This window comes from Myxocyprinus asiaticus, chromosome 24, assembly GCF_019703515.2.
Source record: "Myxocyprinus asiaticus isolate MX2 ecotype Aquarium Trade chromosome 24, UBuf_Myxa_2, whole genome shotgun sequence".
Classification (NCBI taxonomy): domain Eukaryota; kingdom Metazoa; phylum Chordata; class Actinopteri; order Cypriniformes; family Catostomidae; genus Myxocyprinus; species Myxocyprinus asiaticus.
The window spans coordinates 26,867,879-26,889,993 of record NC_059367.1 but is presented as its reverse complement, the minus strand read 5'-3'; the positions used below and the strand labels follow the sequence as shown (position 1 = coordinate 26,889,993).

At 36.8% G+C, this 22,115-nt stretch overlaps 1 protein-coding gene across 3 annotated transcripts in view; it reads right to left on the bottom strand.

The window, feature by feature from the left end:
* Window positions 1-956: 956 nt before the first annotated feature.
* ncs1b (neuronal calcium sensor 1b) overlaps window positions 957-22,115 on the bottom strand; it is a 51,721-nt gene continuing 30,562 nt past the window's right edge. For all 3 annotated transcript variants that reach the window (XM_051654066.1, XM_051654068.1, XM_051654069.1), the window contains 6 exons: window positions 18,540-18,678; window positions 9,922-10,000; window positions 7,556-7,644; window positions 7,371-7,448; window positions 4,735-4,857; window positions 957-1,805 (listed from right to left, as the gene is read on the bottom strand). In XM_051654066.1, coding sequence (XP_051510026.1) covers window positions 4,759-4,857; window positions 7,371-7,448; window positions 7,556-7,644; window positions 9,922-10,000; window positions 18,540-18,678 — 484 coding nt within the window. In that variant the 3' untranslated portion in view covers window positions 957-1,805; window positions 4,735-4,758. The remainder of the gene's footprint in view (window positions 1,806-4,734; window positions 4,858-7,370; window positions 7,449-7,555; window positions 7,645-9,921; window positions 10,001-18,539; window positions 18,679-22,115) is intronic.

The window sequence follows — 22,115 nt, the reverse complement described above, 5'->3', positions numbered from 1 at the left end:
TCTGAATACATTTGCTTACACCAACAAAACTATTTTAAGGGTTAGGTCAGGTTGAAATAGCTCCTTAAGACAGTGGTTCTCAAACATGTCCTGGAGGCCCCTCAACACTACATATTTTGGATGTCTCCTCAATCAAACACACCTGATTCAACTCATCAGCTCGTTAGTGGAGACTCCAAGACTTAAACTGGGTGTGTCAGAAAAGGGTGACATGAAAAATAGCCAATAGAATGCAACATAACTGATGGGGCATTAAGGAATGATGATTCCAATCACTGTCAGTTCCGGTGCATTTAATGTACCTAGAATTGAATGACTGCTTTGCCTTAATAATAATAAGACTGAGCAAGGGTCATCTGTTGATGTATTGGGCAGGATGTTTGCTTAAGTATTAATGCTCCTGTGATTCTCTAAGACTGATACTGTTTATACTAAGACAGAGACCTCTATTTTACATATTTTGTATTGCGAATGTGATTTATGATGCACTTTTGTGTTACAAAACTAGATTAATTAAGCACTGTGAATTATTTTGAAAGATAGCCAGCTAATCCATTGTGCTGATGGAAAACAAGGTCTGTGCTCCAATGCAATACTTAAATGGCTCAGCAATAGTGTCCTATTGTGAGCACAGAAAAAATTATACTATATATGTGTCATACAGTGATGAAAATGGAAGCAGCCATTGATTAAATAATGAGAGTGCAACATCTCAGATATTAAAAACTCCATCTTACTTATAGAAGGCAAATAACATTAGAGACAATTATGCAGTGACTCAAATGTAATCATCTGTCAGAAAGTGACTGACGAAGTATTAGACCAACTCAAACAGAGGCCGTCTCAATGGCACATACTATATAACGTTGTTGCTTTGAGAAATCCACAAAGAAATTGCCATAATTCAAGTCCATGGCTTTTGTTCGACAGAAAAACAAGACACAGGAGAGGACACAAAAGGCAAAGGTCTATTTTAAGCTAGCAGATACTGGAGCCTTTACAGACAGAGAAAAAGAAAGATATCCTGTTTGCTTCTCTATTCTAAAGGTACATACATCAATTCTGATATGTAGCTGTTCAAGAATAACAGTGTTGCATGTTGCTTGGTTACAGTGCCTTGTTTCGGATGTGGCTTGAGGACTTTGTAATGATTTGTGCTAGCAAGGGAGGAACAGCACACGCTACACAATGGGAGCTGCGCAGCACAAATGTAATAAATTAAGTTCCTTTCACATTCATAGATCTGAATAACAAGCAAGACAGGATTACACTCTTTCATTCGAAGAAGCAGTAAGAATCAGCTGCAAATCCATATACTTCAAGGTTAAAGGTAAAGAAATCAATTATAGATAAAGAGCACTTCCCTATATATCCCAGCAAAATATGATAAAAAATATAAAATGTTTACACATATTTACATAAATAATATATGTTTCTCAACATGCTTTTTTAAACAATCAGTGCCATCAAAGTCTCCAGTGCATTTGTTCATTAGAAAACAAGCACTTGTGAAAATCCAGTGGGATTCTTCAGTATAGCATTCACATGCAATCACACATATACACCTACACAAACACTTTTCAGGATGACAATTTCCTCCTTTGCCTGTTTGTTATTGTTGAATGCCAAAAAAAAAAAAGGTCACATGTGATTTGCTTATGGTGAGAAGATGAGGATGAGCTCTTGTGGTCCTTGTCTCATGCAGCTCTCAGTTCTGAGGGTCCAGAATGAGAAGTCAATTAAAGACAAGACTCATCTTGCGCATAGCATGGTGGAATGGCGCTGCACTGGATCCTTTGCTGTGTCTGTGTAATGAACAAGAGAAAAAGCTCACAAATATGTTGTTCTAAGTTTTTATACACAACGTGACAATATGACATCCTTTGCTGCAAATAAAAAAAATACAAATGTTTTCCAGTAAAACTCTCTGAACATCTTTAAAATAAGATACATTTATCCAAGAAGCAAAATTACATGAGATATTATGACTTGATTTATATACAGTACTGTGCAAAAGTCTTAGGCACTTGTGAAAAATGTTGCATAGTGAGGATGTCTTCGAAAATAATGCCATAAATAGTTTTCATTTATCACTTCATGTCATACAAAGTCCAGTAAACATTAAAAAAGCTAAATTAATATTTAGTGTAACCACCTTTGCCTTTAAAACAGCACCAATTCTCCTAGGTACACCTGGACACAGTTTTCTTGGTTGTTGGCAGATAGGATGTTCCAAGTCTCTTGGAGAATTCACCACAGTTCTTCTATCTATTTAAGCTGTCTCAATTGCTTCTGTCTCTTTATGTAATCTCAGACTGACACGATGTTCAGTGGGGGGATTTGTGGGGGCCATGACATCTGTTGCAGGGCTCCCTGTTCTTCTATTCTAATCTTTTCTATTTGCAAAAGTAATGTTTGGGAGTCTAACATTTATATTTCCTATTGACGCACTAAAGCTGAAGATATAAATAACCATCTTAAGACAAATGCTTTTGTGAAACACTTTATGTGCCTAAGACTTTTGCACAATATTGTATATTTTTTACTTATGCCATTGGTGAAATTTTTTTCTTGTCTTAAATCTAACTAAATATAGTATATCTTGTATTATTAAAGGAATAGTTCATCCAAAAATAAAAATGTGGTCCGCATTTACTCAAGCAATGTGACGGCAATATATTTGATCACAGGCCAAGAACCAATGAGGTTTCATGTTATCGATGTCGCCATCATATTGGATTCACCACGATTTACATACAGTAGTTTACTTATGATTTGATTTGACTTGAGAGTAAAAGATAAATTAAATTAAATGATTGTATGCCTCCAGAAGACTTTGAATATGATGTAGTCGACTACTTTTATGACACTTTTGGGTTTCGGAGAGGAAAGAAAGGCATACAGTAGAGGTGTAGAACAACATGATGGTGAGTAAATGATGACAGGATTTTCATTTTTGGGTGAACTATGACTTTAATACAAGGATATATAGTCTCTGAAAGCATGTCTTATTATCTTACACAGTTTTGCTTCTCAAGTAAATGTATCTTGTTTAAAGGTTGTTTAGATTTTTAATGGACTAGATGCTGACTAGAAAATATTTTTTTGCAGTGTTGAGGTTATATTAGGCCGGCACAAATTAATGTACATCTAACCTTGATTTTAATGCCAGAAATACATACACAATAATAACAGTGTCATTCAACCAATTACAGGCTTAATAGAAGCAATTTGTCACTCAGCTAAGGCTGTAAAACTCTAGATAGAACATAAGATTGACAACACTTTTTTATGTATGAGCTTTCTCTCTCCTTTTCTTGGCACTCACTGTCTGAAGGCTCCTGTGTAACTAATTTAAGTGTGAAATGTGAATAAAGTCAGGCCTGTTTTCTGGTCACTGATTCTTAAGATAAAGGAGAAAATATGTTTTAAATCTGAGTTTTTATTTTTTAATAATAAATACATTTGAAATGGATATATTTATTGACAAAGGTCTCAGCTAACCAAACATGCTTTTTTCTGAAAATTGACATTTATTCACTTTATAACTAATCTTACTCTAATTTCTGTCAACTCTGTTAGACACACTAAAAGCAAGCTATTTTAATTGTATCCATCCAGCAAGAGTGAAAAATCTTTAACTATCTAAGAATGGTGTTCAGTAAAGGAGTTAACAAATAAAATACATTCTATAAAAAAAATAATAAAAAAAATTCTGTCTTAACACTATTCTGAAAATTCTGACAAATTTGAGTAGACAAAATGTAATATTTTTCCATCTTAACCATGTGTTTTACACTGGAGCCATTTAGTTTTTTTCCTCAGCTGAAGTCTCTATAACCTAAACTAAAATGCTAAAATTATTCCACAAGTCTTAACAGAAATTATCACCTTGGGATGACGGTGTTGATATTATGAAGCTGTGATATATATATATATATATATATATATATATATATATATACAGTATATAGATATAAACATTGTTTGTTTGAAATATATAAATATAAAAATTACCAGACCATGTGTGCTACTGCTGCATCTACCATGAGCAGGAAGTGGGAAAGGGGTACTCAGAGGTATAGCTGACCATGACATTGTCTGATTTATTCAGGATTATATAAAGTTTACTCAAAGTGAGGACACAACTTTGATAGGCAGTTTTTATGGAAAATATCATTTAATTGTTACTTTATGTATTGTTTGATATCTTACAGTTACCTACCTACCTTTCATTTAATATTTATATTCATGAATTTGTTGCATTTTTAAACACTTTGTTTGGCAGTTTAACATTGTGAACTCTTGCTGAGGACAGGTTAAGTTACATGAGCTTCCAAGTATAGAGCAAGCATTTTAAGAAATTATAATGAAATTATTTAAAAAAATATAAGTAATAAATGCCCTGAGTATACACATTTCCTTAAGATTGAACTTTTTCAGTATTTTAATTATTATGAATTTTTTGGTTTTAAACATAAAGATGATTTTTTTATGTGGGACATGTTTTGTAACTTATCTCAAGAATCAGTGTGCTACCAATGAGTTTGTGACTTTGAAATTGTTACTATGTTATTATTATCAGCCAATAATAATTATTATTTGATGAATGTACTGTACCCTTAAATCACTTTTTAATCATAAGCTTTGGATGTGGTCAAGATTTCATGGCACTGACAGACAGAGTAACTGACAACCTGATTGTAGGATACACTCATTTTAAGCAAAACATACCTTTATCCTTGAGAGAAGGTGCTACTATACTAGGCCATCATAGAGAGACAGAGCTTGTACAATAGAGGGATCTGCCTTTGAGCCCTCCTGGAACTCCTGCAGAGTCAGCCTTCCATCAGCATTCTGAGAAAACAAGCATACCAACATGATCACACAGGATATCTTGTGTTGTTTAGCATTACAAAAAGCTCAAGTTCTTGCATGAACACATGCCACTATGAACAAGCTTCTCAGTAATACTACAATAAGGTTCCATTTATTAACATTAGTTAACAACATTAGTTAACATTAACTAATAATGAGGATTTATTAATCTTGGTTAATATAAATTTCAAAATATAGTAATGCATTTTTTAAATCAAAAGTTATTTATGTTAACATTAGTTAATGCACTATGAACTAACATGAACTAACAATTGAATTTTTCTTAACTAATATTAACAAAAATTAATAAATGCTGTAAAGTATATATTGTTTATGGTTAGTTCATGATAATGCATTAACTAATGTAAACAAATGAAACCTTATTGTAAAGTACTACTAGCTTCTCTCATAGCACTCATGAACATGCAACAGACGTAAAGATTTTAGCTGAGAAATTCTTTTAATTTCACATGCCTTCAGAAGACTTGGAATATGACACACAAGTCGCACGGTCTACTTTTTTGCAACTTAGTCTCATAGAATTAAAGTTACTATAACACATTTTTTGCAAACTGAGTTTTTGTGCCGTTTTCTAAATTTTGATGCAATTTCCAAGTGAAATTAAAACTAGAGGTGTAACAACAACTGTGCTTTTTATTCACTTTCACACAAATCATGGGTATTGTGGCTGTTTATGATTTTATAAACACTTATTTTTCTCTCTATTACTCACACCCTGCTATGTTATTATATCAAAACACTTTTACTCTAATGCATCATTTGAAAAACTATACATTTTAACACTTGTATAACAGAATTTACACACTTATTCCAACATAATTAGCTTCTGTGGTAGCCAAGCCAAGCCAAGCCCAGCCAAGGACACTCAAATCGAAAGTAAAAGTGAAGCGAAAGGTTGCTTCAGTAAATGTGCTTTTAATGTCAAATTTGGTTAGGTTTAGGCATTCGTTAAGAGTAAGGATGTCTGTTTTATTCACCTCTCGTTTATTTTTTTGAAAACTATTGGTTATGTTTAGGTTAAAGTTTTAGCTTAGAGAGGTGCGTTTTACTCATTAAAACATCCATTTAATATTTAATATAAAAACCTTGTCTGATTACAACATCATTTCACTCGATTTTGGCGCCCCCCGTTGGACATTTCACTGGGAAACTGCAGCCAAATGTGTAATGAAGCACGGAATTTTGGTTCACAAAAATGTTGCCATTGTCACATAAATTTCATGACATCAGACTGCTTTTATGATACTTTTGGGTCAATTTTAACTGAATAGTTCACCGTTTGTGTTATGTTTGTGTTCCACAGAAGAAAGAAAGTTATACGAATTTGAGATGTCTTAAGGGTGAGTAAATGATAAGAGAATGATCATTTTTGGGTGAACTATTCCTTTAAAGCTTTAATGTGATGCCCTATCCACTAGCCATTGCATTGCAAAGATGCAGGGGAATCTTCATAAAACATTTGTTGTAAAACAACCTTTTGTGTTCCACATAGGAAAGAAAGTCATACAGGTTTGGAACATGAGGTTTAGTAAATTATAACAGAATTTTCATATTTGGGTGAACTATTCCTTTAAGGTTGCTTTTGCGTATATGCAGATGCATGGTAGTTTTGCATGAGTTTGTGGTGGGACTATCTAGTGGCCCATAAATTACACACTTCACCTCTAAGCCAATTATGCATGAGACTGTCTGCTTAAGGAAAACTCTCTCTCAATTTATGTAAAGTTGCTTCACATGCCCAGCAGGGGGCGAGTGCTAAAAGGCTGATCCATTGAGGAAAGGTTTACTGCAGAGTGGGGAATAAAAACACTGTATATTTCACCTTCTGTGGCTAAGTGTGGTTCAGCATACTTAGATTAAAAAGTAACAGCAAATATCTAGCTCCTATAGAGCTACCCTACTGGTTTCTCAGAGAAGCAATTCCGATCTGAAATTGCAATGATAAATCACGCCATTTCTGTAGGTGCTTCTACAGTGAACATTCCCAAACAAGCCCTGATCTCATCTTCCAGTGCTCAAAGTGGGCTTGAGTGGGCATTAGTACTAGGTTCCAATGTTAGTGATCGCGCATGCCACAGTAGCGTTTATAGACCCGAGGGCAGCTTTAGTGACGCTAGCTTTGCCACAGATATGAGCTCTTGTTTCCAAATGTATTTCTTGATCTGCCGTGCACTGCATTGATGATAGAGGAATTAATAACTCTCAAATTTATGCCAGAGCTATAAATGAGTGAGTTATTTTGATAGGCCTGGTGATAGGGTTTTTATTTTTTTATTTTTTTTAAACCATAAATAAGCAGTTCTCTGCTTAACTGATTTTTTTAAACATATCCATTAACTAAATAAACAGCATCCTGATCAAATTTTTTTTGCATAATAAAATGTCTAGGTAAAAAAGGGGTTGCATGCAGGATCCAGGATTATTAACTGGATATCAGTATGATTGGGGTTAAAAAACGAAATATACATTACCTTATCCATCATGGCAAAAATGTGATCCACTCTCTTCTCTGGTGTGTTTTCATCTTCTGGAAGGTCCACCGTGTTTCCCTTAAAACAAATGAAATAATATTTAAGACACTTGAGATATATTTTACTCATTAAACTAATGGCATATGCTCCTGCTGTAATTAGAGCTGCAATGAAGGGTGACTTACCACCATCTGATAGATGGCATCCACTATATTGAGCATTTCATTGCGTGTGATATAGCCATCATTATCAAGATCATAGAGCTTAAAGGCCCCTGCAGTGAGTAAAGAGAAGTCATGGTTAGCGTGGACGGAAAGTGGTGAATCAAACACAGATTAACTCATTTATCTCAAATGATTCCATAACGGTTAAAGGAATAGTTCACTCAAAAATGACAATTCTGTAATTATTTCCTCACCCTTGCACTTTCTTTCATAGTTTTCTTTCATTGCATAGTTCTTATGTTGAAAGTGACTGGAAATTGTCAGTAAATAATGAGTAAAATTTTGGCTGATTCATAAAAATTCCCATTTTGTGTTCCACAGAAACAAATATTTAAAAATGGCAAAAATGCCTTACATTCAACAAAGTAAAACCTTGAAAAAGCACCAGTTCATCAGTTCTTTTATATGAATTGAAAGGCAAAGTTAGCATAGACTAGATGTACGCTTATCAACACACTGAGGACCGAAGGCCTGGGTGTAGGAATGACTGATAACGAGGCATCCTTTGTATGAGTCCAATCGTGACATAGCAATTAGAGCAGTGAGATGTGAGGAGCAACTCTTTCATCTCCATTTTTAGTTTCCTCTTCTCCCCAGGACTCCAGGACTGCCCTACTTCTATACCCTAATCTATAACAAAGAGCCCTGAAAAGAGACAATCTTACCACTAACATGACAGAGAGCAAACACAGGTCAGTGCCTGAGGTGAAGAGTCAACAGAGACAGAAGGCGGTACAAGACCACAAGGGGTCTACACAAGGAGGGGTAAGTTTAATTTCAGTGCACAATTAAGCTGAATCAACTCAGCTTAAAATAAAAAAGAATTTGAATTGTCAGACCTGGAAACATGCCCAGTCTTATAATGATTTAAGTTCTCCTTGACTGCGAAACTAAAGAATTTTGGCCTTAACTGTGATGTTTATCATTTTAATTGCCTCAACATTTCGACTGTTGACTGTGCTTTTGTGGTTCTAAATTGTTCTGAGCAGATGGGAAACAGAATTTTGGTGATTATAGGCTAAGGAATTTATGAAATAGTTTTTGTAAATAGAATAAATTAATCTTTATAAAATCCATTCCAAGGACTTCAGAATTTAAGGATGCTCCCTTGTTTTTTTAAGCATCTCAAAAAGGTACTTTACTGTTTAATTAGGCATTTATTAATTGACCCTTAAACACATACCTTGGGTCTTTAGTGACCAGAGACCTCCTTCCATCCCTGTACCTCATCCATTTTTTTGGAGTTGTGCCTACACCTCTTTAGTATTCCTCAATCTCTCTCTTATAAATAGTGTAACACAAAACAAAACAAAAAAACAAAGCCAAAATTGCAAAAAAAATAAATAAATAATAATAATACTAATAATAAATAGTTTTTTTTTTCTATAAGTACAAAAAGTGTATGGGGTCATTAGACACTTTTTTGTAATAGTGTGTTTGTTTTTTTCTTCTGGTTTTTGCACTTACATAAATTATATTTTTTATGATTTTTTCATATCTATTTAAGTTTACTATCACAGGATATCTATTTCTTTGTTTATTACAAGAGGAATGAGTACTATATTCATACAAATAAATACTATATCACATTGATTTTCTGTGCAACAATGAATTAACAACAATGGTGATTTATCAGTATTCCATATGCACTGTTGTTTCAGTGATTGACTTGCTATTTGATGAAGAAACAACATGGAAGTAAACTACAGTAAGTACAACACATGAACAATATGATATGACTATTGTCATTTGGGTGTACTACTAAAATTATGTAGAGCGAACACAGGTCAGTGCTTGGGGTGAAGATTCTACAGAGACAGAAGGTGGTACAAGACCACAAGGGGTCTACACAAGGAGGGGTAAGTGAATAAACTCAGCTTAAAATGAAAAAGAACTTGAATGGTCAGGCCTGGAAACATGCCCAGTCTTATAATGATTTAAGTTCTCCTTGACTGCAAAATTAAAGAAATTTACTTTGAAGAAATTGGCCTTTACTGTAGTCTTTATCATTTCAATTACTACTGAAATTCTGTAAGTTGTCCATCTATTTAGACTCAATAAGTGCCTGAGAAAATACCTATGTGTAACTTACGTGTATCTTTTGTTATGTGTAGCTCAATATGTGTTTGACAGCCAGTTGCGTCTTGTGTAATTTCATTGTGAAAGTAATGAATCCTGTTCTAAATTTGTCCTAAATTGTTGCATTTTCTCTTTGATATATGAAAAAAACAACCATTAGATCCATTTGTGCAGGGTCTCTAAAGACCCAAATATGTAAGAGTGTCTGGTAAAATTCTCATACATTTTATGGTTAAAAATGTGCTTACAGCGAAGCTTTTCATCCAAGGTCCCACGTGAGGTCACCGACAGGGCCTGAATGAACTCTGAGAACTCAATCCGTCCATCCTGAAGAAAGAAAGAAAGAAAGAAAGAATGAAAGAAAGAATGAAAGAAAAAGAAAGAAAGAAAGAAAGGAATTTTATTGGTTTTTCAGCATGGTGCCACCCTAAAACATTTTGTTGATCTTCAGAATAAACAGGACCAGTGGGCTGCTAATTCTGTCCCACCAACTGCTTTTCCTTGGGGCTATAGCCTGGCACTATTTCAGCCATTAGAAAGATGCATTTTGCTGCCAAATATCTACCAAATAAGTTGACACACTTTATGATTTGTCTATTAAAACGCCATAGTGCAAGAGAGGTAAATTGAAGTAATTAAAGTAAAATGTATTTTCTATTACTTGTATGCAGGGTTTGAAATTAACTTTACTAAAATGGCTAGTAGTTTCCAAGGTCACTAGCCATTCAACATTTTAACTAGCCAAAATCCACCGCCTTGTAAAAAGTGATAAAAGTAGCTAGAGTCCGTAACTGCATGGATTTTTTTTTTTTCCTATTTGAATGAGAATTATATTAGTTTAGCAGGACACAAGCCTAATGATTTAAGTCACCTTTAGAATATCTATGTCATGGAGAGTTAGAAAAGGAGGAAAATCTGTCAATAATTTGTTCATGGAATTCATGGAATTTTTTACCCCTTCATTTTAAATTGTACTTGCCTATATTAAATTTTACCATTGTTCTAGCATTGTTTAACAGTGGCATTTGTGATGATAAGGCCATAACCACATACACCATGGATGGCTCCACATTACTGTGGTTTTGTTATGTTATGTTGATAGTCCTTTCTAAAAAATAAACTATAGTATTTGGTATAAAAAAAAACAAAATGCCTAAATGCATAAACACATTTAAAAACCTTCAATAACAACTTTTACAGTTGTAATAAAAATAAAGTCTACTAGATTCACTCCAATAGATTAAATATGAATTTATACAAGTTATCAGTTAGTGACACTGCAGTAAAAAAATAAATACATTTTAGTAAGGATGATGATGTGTATTTTAAAAACTGATCATGTCTATTATTTGTTTCCTCTTTACCTCATCAGTGCTGTTTATAATTAAAGGGCTGTCTAGCAGTTTGAGGGGTTCGACTTCTTTTATATAGAGCTTTATATTAGAATGTAATCTGTAGAATTAAAATGGGTCACATACATTTTATGGTCTCCACCAGCTGCCCTGATATTGAGTAGGCCTACGTAAAGCCCGACTGAACCACACAAGTTTTGCTCTGCGCTGTTCCAAAGCTCTGACTATCTTATCCTTAGAGCACGCTGACCGTACGTGTACACTGGTGCATTCCGATGAAAATCCACCTCGCGAGCATGGCGCTCGGCTCCCATTGAAATGAACTGAAAATGCTAGTTTCGCTTCCCTTACCACGCCCCGTGCCAGTGGACACCCAACATGATGTGCGCTGCGGTGGTTTGCGCGAAAGCACGTTTCATTCGCCCTTCACAGTTGCGCCTGTAAGTTATGAGAGGCACGAATAGCATACTAATAAATTTGATTCGGCAGCAGCTCCGAGTCGCCAGACATGCATTGAAATTTCAAAGAAGGAAAAACCCTGAAAACGTCACCCGCCAAAGTGGCTGGTAAGAGTGACAGTTACCTGCCACTGCCGATTTTTACCCGCATTTGGCGGGTGTTAATTTCAAACCCTGATTGCATGAACACTCTCTGGTCCCTAGAGCAATACACAAAACATTGTCACTCTCATTTAAATCATTATATAAATAGAGCAGTAAACATTAAAACTCTTACTCTAAATAAATAAAAATAATAATTACTTCAATTAATAAAAAAATACATTGTAAAACCTCATTAAACATAAAATAACAATATAAATACCTTATAAAACATTATACATTATACAGATTTAATGCCTAAAATAAAAACCCTTTAGTAAATGGATATGTCTCCAAAATATATCCATTTAACAAAAAAAATTATAATAAAGAATGAGTAAGTGTTTCAAAACTTTTGACTGGTAGTGTATATATATATATATATATGTATATATAACATGTCAAACATGTTATTGTCTTGTTATCCTGTTATCAGTTCTGTTTGTTCATTGGTTATCTTTATCATGTGTTCTCGCATGTCCATGTATTTAAGCCCTCGTGTTTTCCCATTGTGCTTTGTCAGGTATTGTGTGTTTGGTAACATTATCATGTTATGTCTAGCCAAGTTTATGTCAAGCCAAGCCAAGTCAAGTTCATGTTTTATGCTTCATTCACATTTATGGTTAGGGTTTCTTGGAATTCACGTTTGTTAATAAAATTGCACTTGGGTTCTTCACTTCTTCGTCACCGTCTTCGTCATTGTCAGCGCCAGCAACCATTAGCTACAGAATACCTGACCGCCCATAATGAATCCAGCAATCCAGCTCCTCCACCTACGTCAGGGAAATCGTCCCCTGGAGGACTATGTGGAGGACTTTTGCACTCTGGCATGCCGGGTGGACTTTAATGAGGTTGCCCTTAAAGACATTTTCCGTTTTGGATTAAATGAGCCAATCTCTTCACTGATGCCAGGTGGTCAGAGTACCCACATCCTGGCTCAATATATCAACCTCGCACTACAGATTATTGGTTCCACGTTCACTGTGGGCGAGGCGGATGCCGAGCCAGAGCTCCACGACATGGCCGCCGAGCCAGAGTTCCACGACATGGCCGCCGAGCCAGAGTTCCTCGTCATGGTCGCTGAGCTAGCACCATCTTTTGCCCTGGATTCTCAGCCTGTTTCATGCCACGTCACAGCAACGCCTCAGCCTGCTCCATGCCACGTCACAGCAAGGCCTCAGCCTGCTCTATGCCATGTCACGGCCACGCCTGAGCCTGCTCCATGTCACGTCACGGCCACGCCTGAGCCTGCTCCATGCCACGTCACGGCCACCCCTGTGCCTGCTCCATGCCACGTCACAGCCATTCCTGAGCCTGCTCCATGCCACATCACGGCCACGCCTGAGCCTGCTTCATGCCATGTCACGGCCATGCCTGAGCCTGTTCCACGCCATGTCATGGCCACATCTGACCTGGAGATGGTTCCCGCCCTTGTACCCACTCTTAGTTCTCCTGAACAGGCAAGGGGAACTTTCAACCCTCCGACCCCGTCTGGACCCTCCGAGCCCTGGACTCCGCCTTGGCCTGTTGGTCCCTTGACATTGCCTCAGCTCTGCGTTCCCTCGGCTCCACTGCGGTCCTTCAGCCTGTCGGCTTTGCCGGGGTCCCTCGTCCCTCCTGCTCCTCCTTGGTCTGTCGGTCATCTGGCTCCACCTTGGCTCTCCCTGCCATTGGCTCCACCCTGGCCCTTCGAGTCTTCGGCTACTCTCCAGGCACCAAGTTCCATGGTGTCACCCTTTAAGTCTCTCACAGCTCCGCTTTCCATGGCTCCGTCCCTCAAGTCTTTCACAACCCCACCTTCCACAGCTCCACCCCTCGAGCCTCTCAGGGCCCCACCTTCCATTGACTCTGCCCTGGTCCCATGCCCCACGCCATGCCATTCCAAGCCACGCCTCAAGACGCCACCCACCCCCCCTCCCCCAGCTCCCTACAGAACTTCGGAATATTATGTCATGTTTTATGTGTTTTGTTCATATGTTGGGGCGTCGGGAGCCGCCCCTTAGTGGGGGGGATATGTCGTGTATTTTGTTGATTTATGTTTTTCATGTCTTTTATTTTGAAAAGTTTATTTCCTGTTTCATGTCATGTGTCCCTAGTCAGGTGATGTCCTGTTTTCCCTCCATGTTCATGTGTCTTGTTTTCATTGGTTTATGGTCTTGTTATCCTGTTATCAGTTCTGTTTGGTCATTGGTTATCTTTATCATGTGTATGTATTTAAGCCCTCTTATTTTCCCATTGTGCTTTGTCAGGTATTGTGTATTTGGTAACGTTATCATGTTATGTCTAGCCAAGTTTATGTCAAGCTAAGTTTATGTCAAGTCAAGTTCATGTTTTATGTTTCATTCACGTTTATAGTTAGGGTTTTTTGGAATTCACGTTTGTTAATAAAATTGCTCTTGGGTTCTTCACTCCTTCGTCATTGTCTTCATCATTGTCAGCACCAGCAGGCACTCGTTACAGTACGCTTTTCTACTGAATTTTTCTGTATTATCTCCATCCATCTTTTCCTTCTACTTTATGAGTTTTCCAGTCACTGCTGTAGTGATGAATCTATCATGCTTCACTGTTGAGATTATGGTTAGGTTTCAGCTAAATATAGTCTTAGCATTGAGGCCTTAATGTTCAGTTCTGGTCTCAACAGACCACAGAATCACATCAGACCACATTGTTGAGTTTCATAAATGCCTTCAGCATACTCCAGCTGAGATGTGATTCAACTTTCTTGCCACTTTTCCATATAAGTCACATTTGTGATGTATGCATTGTAAAGTTCCATCCAGCTCTAAAGGAAAACTGTAACAACAGTTACTGCTACTCCCTTACAATGGTTCTACTATTTCAAGTACTAAATTTCAGAGGATGACTAGTTTGGGGAATATTCACAGCTATTTTACCTTTTCTCTCACTTTTAATGATGGCTTTCACTGTGCCCTGAGGTATGTAGTCTACACTAAGAAAATGTAATCACGTCCTTGCCCAGACTCACATTTTCAATGATCTGCCTGAAATGTTACTTCTTTGTAATGATTTAGTGTTTCTTTGAAAGCGCAAGTGGGAATGCTCCCGGACACAGGTGTTTTGATTCTTAATTCAGAACCACATTAACCTACATTATTTCTGAAATCTAAAAAATATATCTATAACAGCTAACATGCAAACAAGTTGACATTTAAGCAATTAAAAAACTTGGAGGAGAGAGCTGGTTACTTCAAAAGTAATTCTGATCTGTCAAAAGAACTGGGTATGTACTTACACATTCAGTTATTTTCTGTTTTTAATATTTTGGATTCTTTTTTATCTTTGTAGGGATGTCATAAAATATCGATAAACCGATTATTTGTCGGCACGTTATTTTATTAATACATTTTTTTGCCATCGATATATTAACATTAGCTGACATTTAAATTTGAAGCCTAATTTATTTGCTTTCAATTCACTGCCAGCTGCATTCCATTTAATGTAGTCTGATGTAATAGCTTCGGGAGACCACAAGGGGGTGACATAACATTTACTGAAGCTGTTCGCGCATAGACAAGTCATTACACACACATTATGAGCTGATGGAAGTCCAAAATTACAAAGGTTTTTCCTTTTTGTACTTCTTCAGGAATGAACAAAGTGATGTTGATTAGTTTGCAGGTTAGTGTATGAAACTGGTGTAACTGTGCAAACTGAATGATTAGAAATGGCGATGTTTATTATGCAATTTCTCTGTATGCAGCACTGAAAAGTTCTTTCATTCAAGCTGTCAAACCACAAAAAGACATATTGTAACTGAAAATATATTGTGTAGGCTCTATGAAAGTTACTTTATACACAATATATCATCCAGTAATGACTAGAGTAAATCATCTGTGTCATTTGACAATGAAGTCAGGCTTCCAACTTGGAAATTTGTGCGAAAATCATCAACTCCAATTTTGCCAAGAAGCATGTGCGTGACATCACAAAAACATGTAGCAATAAATAATACTCTCTTTTGATAAACGTACTTCTGGACAAGTGCTAGCTTTGCATTGTTTTTCCTTCACAATTCGGTTGCTAGTAGATGTCTCTATTGACAGTCGAAAACCTGCTAAGCTAACAGGAGTGTTGGAATTTTGTTTGGTTACACCGTGTAACAATTTTTTCTTTTTGGTTCCTGGGCAGTAAGTGTTATTTCCTAATTGCTTATGCCTCAAAAGTATAGCAAATGGCTATTATTCCCAACAAACTTTGCTTTTGTGACCAGGAGAGTGATATTTTGAAATGTACCTATTTTCCAGAACATTCCAGATAGATTCAGTGCTGAGTAAACTTGGAGAAACTTCTAGAACTTTCTAGAACTTTCCAGTAATATAAATAGTAGTATAAATACAGGGGCCTTAAGCCCACCAGTTCAGTTTAGTTCCAGCTGCCTAAGTGGATACATATCTGCATTTTTCTGAGATGGCATCAAGAGGCTGCAAAGCATTTGGCAGACACATTTTGCTATGTCTGCGGCCAATTTATCAAGACAAGAGCGAAAAAGTACTCTGTGGAAGCATCTGCTAAGATGTGTGAGGCCTACAAGGCATATTTCGGCATGCCTGTCGGGGACCAAGACATACCCTGGGCACCTCATTTCAACTGCGAGCACTGCAAAAAAACTCTGGAAGGTAAGATGGACAATTGTTGCTCAGAATTTTATGTTATAAAATTAGTTAATTTTTAAAACTGTAAAAGTTTTTAATTTGAAAATGTTTTGTTTGGGATGCCTTTGGGACAGCAGGGACACCAAGGTGCACTACCACAGGCGGGACTGGCCACAGCAGACCGAGTTCTCTGTGGGGAGGAACAACGTCAAGTGGGAGCCACTGGTGGACCCCCGGAAGGTGCTGATGCCATCACTGCACATCAAATTGGGCCTTATGAAACAATTTGTCAGAGCTCTAGATAAGGAGTCGGCAGCCTTCAAGTACCTTCAAGACTTCTTCCCTAAGCTGTCTGAGGCAAAGGTCAAAGCCGGTGTCTTCGCCAGACCACAGATAAAGAAGATCCTGGAGTGCAATGAATTCCCCAAGAAGCTCACTAGTAAGGAGAAAGCAGCTTGGAACAGCTTTGTTGCAGTGGTTCGGGGCTTCCTGGGCAATCACAAGGCCGAAAACTATGTGGAGCTGGTTGAGACTCTGGTGAAGAACTACGGCACAATGGGCTGTAGGATGTCCCTCAAAGTCCATATCCTTGATGCTCATTTTGATAAATTCAAGGAGAACATGGGAGCGTACTCGGAGGAGCAAGGCAAGCGCTTCCATCAGGGTATACTGGACTTTGAACGCCGCTACCAAAGACAGTATAACGAGAACATGATGGGAGACTACATTTGGGGGCTGATTTGTAAAAGTACAGTACAGTACAGTAAAAGTACAGTATAATCGTAAATCTCGAAAAACTACTCACTTCTAAATCTTTTGTAGTCATTTTTGTATTACTTTAGTATAAATACATGCTCATTTGGATTCATATGTTATTTTTTTCTGACATTATGTGAACAAAAAGACACAAATTCGCCTGTTTTCTCATTGGAAATAGGTAAATTCCAAAAGCAAAGTTTGTGGGGAATAATAGCCATTTTCTATACTTCTGAGGCATAAGCAATTAGGAAATAGCACTTACAACCCAGGAACAAAAATTGTGTTACATAGTGTTACATCTTGTTCCGAGAATTCCATATTGGAATCCCTTTATGGTCGGAAAATGCAAATATCAAGTACGAATATCCCACAACCAACTTTGAATGGAACGCAACATTAACACATCGAGGCACGTTAATAAGAACTTCAAATTTTAAAAACGCATCTCGACACCTGCATTCTGTTCCATTTGTTATGCTGCATCAATTTTTATTTTTTTTCTTGTACGCAAGAGCATGTTTGGTTTAAACAGCTCATAATGCAAAATTAACCTTGAAACAAAAATTTAGGGAAAGTGAAAATAGCTGCAGCTACAGCATGCCTGGGCATCTGTAGTAGGAGCAGTCATCACTGTGTGTGTGTCCAGCTCATTAGACCTTTGCTCTAAAGTCAGACTGCTGAGTCTGTTCTGTTGGATATCACTGCAGCTCTTTACAAGCCCAGACTGATGCCATTAGCCAGCTGCTGGAAAAGTGAAACTGAGGTGAGACACATTGCAGAATGGTACAGACTGTCGGAAAAGAGCAAGTGAAAGCTAAAACACAGAGACTAATGTGCCTCATGAACTACAGAAGTGCCATTCAAACAAAGCCCATAAATAAACATAGGGAGCTATGTTTGAGTGTGATTGTCTTTGTGTGTGATCTCAGAAAGTAGTTTGGCTAGCAGACAGCTCCTGTCTGGCATGGGTTAACTGGCTCGTAATCACATTACAGATTGTTGAGATAACAAAATGAGACTATTTAATGAATAATTAATAATGGGAAACAAGAAAATTATGCAGAAGATAGTGAGAATAATTCAAATTTCACTTCATATTCATTAACAAGTCCACACTGAAAATCTGGGATTCAAAATGTAAGTTTAACCTGGAAATAAAGTGCAAGGTTTAGGATTTTAAACAAGGGAACATCATGACGTACAGTAAAATTAATAAGAAAAATTGCAAGATTCTGCAATATATTAGGTCATTAATCAAATTTCGAAAGCAAACAGTCTTAGTAGGTGTCTGGTTCACTCTCCAAAGATCAAAAATAGTAATTCATAAACCACTTGTTTGTGCTGTTTTGTTCTCTTTATGTAGTCGACTATAACTCATGTCAGTCCTTTGATCACTACTCTAGTGGAACCTAACACTTGTAGGCACTGGGAAAGTGAGAGTGATCTTCTGTGAGTTGTATATGTGAGAAAGAGAGAGACACAATGTCTCCAATCCTAAAGAAAAATCTGTTATGCAAGGCTCTGACAGTGACGTGCATTTCACCTTGTTCTCGTCAAAAACATTGAAGACAAATGATGCAAACTTGGTGGGGTCACCAAAGGGGAAGAACTGCTTGTAGATCTTCTGGAAGCCTGCAGCATCAAGCTGACCACTTGGGCAGTCTTTTATGAAGCCCTTGTACCTGGAAGTGGGAAAATAAAACCTTAATCTTTATAATAATTCCATAGACGTTTGGGAAAGTTTTTGTCAGCTCTCATGTGTAACGGTATCAAGACCCTCATGAAAAGTAGACAAGATATTACAGAACACTGTTGGAATGCAGATGTATTTGTATGAGGGATACATGTAAACGTGGGCTCATTCGTGGGTTATTTGAAGGAGCCATCATTCTTGTTGACCAATTCAAGTTGGCCAATTCAAGTGCACATATGAACTTCTGTGTTTTTATTGGATTTGTTTCATCTTTACATTTGAAATAGTTGCTCCCAGGATTTTGCGTAGCCTAGCTAGCTTCATCTGTCTGTCCAAATACAAACAGATACTTGACACAATACTTAAAAGAATATTTGACTTTACGTGTCACCTCTGTCTTTCAGAGGCCAACTGTAGTCTGATTAATGTGTATACATTCTGGACGAAGCCGAGCCACAATCACATTATCTAGGTCTTTTAGTCCGTTAGTTCAGGTGGACTGAAGTGTTTACATCAAATTTTAAAAAGAATTATTATTATTTTAGTCAGACTGAAATTGAACTTTTAACCTCCTGAGACCTGAGCGTGACCGCTGTGTGAGGTTTATTGTAAAAAAAATCCTTTGAACTGTTCCTCTGCATTTAGGTCTGTTTGTCTCGCTATCACTCATTACAAATAGCATGTTGCATGAGCAACCTCAGAGATACAGGTTCTGGCCCCATGGAAACCAGCAAATAATCACATTCACAAACAATTGGGAGCACAATTCAGAGGTTAAATTTTTGTCATTCTCTAGCGGTGCATTAAAATAATAACCACTGATGTCGAGCTCATCCGAGCAGACTGTTATTGCTGCTCTGCTTACCACAGAATATTAATTCATGTTGTTACATGATGTAATGTGACCCTTAAGCAAGAAAATGTCTATCCCCATCTCAGCTCAACAATCTAGCTCACACAAACTGAAACTCCTAATAGATTAAATCACTGGAGGAGCAAAGTTTTCTTTCCTGTGTTGACGAATTTCCTATTGAAGCAGGAAGTTTGGGCAGAACAAATAGACCCCGTTTACACCTTGTATCAAGATGCGTTTCAAGTGACCTGATCACAAGTGTTCAGCTCTAAATACAGGTCTAAATGGGGTCTAAAACCTTTTGTGATCGGATCACAAAAACCACATATGTGGTCAAAAACGCATGTGACACATCGCATTTGAGGTGTTAACGATAAACCGTCCTGCATGCATCCCCGCAGTGAAGCACCACCCCTCACCTGTCAATAAAACTGTTACGCTAAAACAAGAGTTTAATCTTTGCTGGTTATGAGTGACTTTAAAATAAATTTAAAAAAACGTCAGATCAGAAAATTTGTAAAAGCGGATACAAAAACATGCACGAGAACTTCACGGATCTTGTCTGATATCAACATGCAGAGATAAAAATGAGAACAGTTGAAGCTCCTTTATATAGATACTGCATGAAACAGAGACCCTCCCCTTGAAATCCAGACACAAGTGGTCCCAGAAAATGCATTTAAGTGGCCAGGTGTAAACAGCGATATGTTTTGCCTGACCACATGTGATTGGATCTTCCGAGATGCATCTTAATACCAGGTGTAAACTGGGTCATGGAAGGGCTAATAGCCAATAGTGAAGGGCAATATATTGATAATATTCATGATATAATCGCAATGATTTTGCTGGCAATATAAAATGTAGCAATATTGTGAATATTGTGGTGATTTTAATGCACTTTTCATTTGGTCAATACATTTCCTAAAGAGTATGTCATTAGACTAATACTACGATCCTTCAGGGTTGCACAATTAATCAAAATAACAGGCTAACAGGAAGGACATTCTCTTTCTTGAGAGTATTTGACTGGACAAAGATTGTGAGTGCAAGATGAGTCATCAATATTTTTGGTCTATTTTCCCAGAAGATACAAAACATATACATTTTAAATGTACATATTTTTTCAATGTTTAGGAGTACACTAATGTATAGAGATTAATTTTATATATATATAGGGGGATGCACCGATCTGATACCTGGATTGGTATCGGCTCCGATACTGATGCATTTTGACGGATCGGGTATCGGTCCGACGAGCCTGATCCAAATCCGATACTGTGTGTTAGTCATGTTCGTTACTGTCAAGCTAAAAAAATGACATAAAAGAACCATAAAAACACAATTAAAGTAGTTAATATGACTTGCGCATTTTATTCAAAGCCACTTGAAGAAGTGCGATAGCTCTGTAAATCACAAAAGGCTGTGTTTAATAAGTAAATATATAAAATGCACGCGCAGCTCCAGCGCATCAGTGAATGGCGCTGCTGTTTACACACACACTCACGGCTATTTTTAGCCTTTACGCGTTGCGAAATATTTGAGTGCTACTCACGAACAACATCTCAGATGTAGATGCTCAATTATTCGGTTCACTTATAATATGCATTTAGAATGGCACTAGAGGTGAATTTACCAGAATTTGAATAAGAAGCGAATTAAACTACTGTGAACTTGCCTACAAACAGACACATACAGGACTTCCTGGAGAGTTCAGAATGTCAAAATAAAAGCGTGAGGGTTTAAAAGTTAAAGGTGCACGATTGAGATATATTACTATATATTACTATTATAATATATTATTATGTTTACAAATTATAATAATATTTAAGTTGAATGGGTTCCATAAAAATAACTGTGTGAATGAAAAGTGAGCTGATATCTTACAACTAAATTGAACAAAAAAGAGATCTGAATCCTTTAAAGTCCAGATACAAGTTGAAAATATCTTCTTTTCTACTGATGAACTACTGTTAATGTTGATTCTACATTATCCAGTATACTAGTTAATAATAAAGTGTTTCTTAATAAGCTATACATTTATATTGAAATAATGTGTAGTTAGAGGTTTGTGTTTCTTTACATATTAAAGAGTACACCCAATTAGTTCCACACAATAATGTAAAGATATTCTAAACTGATTATGCAAAAAACAAAAAAAATTAAAAAATTAAAAAAAAAACAACAACACTGGTATCGGATCGGGATCGGTATCAGCCGATACTGAGATTTCCGATATCGGAATTGGATCGGAAGAGAAAAAGTGGTATCGGTGCATCCCTAAAATATATATATTTTAGAAATTGTGAAATTTTGGCATTGATTTTGAAAATATGACTGATCATGCAAAAAAAACTGTCTGTTATTTAAGGATAATGATCATGTGAAGACATTTATTATAACATAGTTGTTTGGCTCCTTTTTAATCATAATGGTAACAGAAATCACCCAAATGGCCATGATCAAAGTTTACATACCCTTGAATGTTTGGCCTTGTCACAGACACACAAGGTGACACACACAGGATTAAATGGGAATTAAAGGTTAATTTCCCACATCTGTGGCTTTTTTAATTG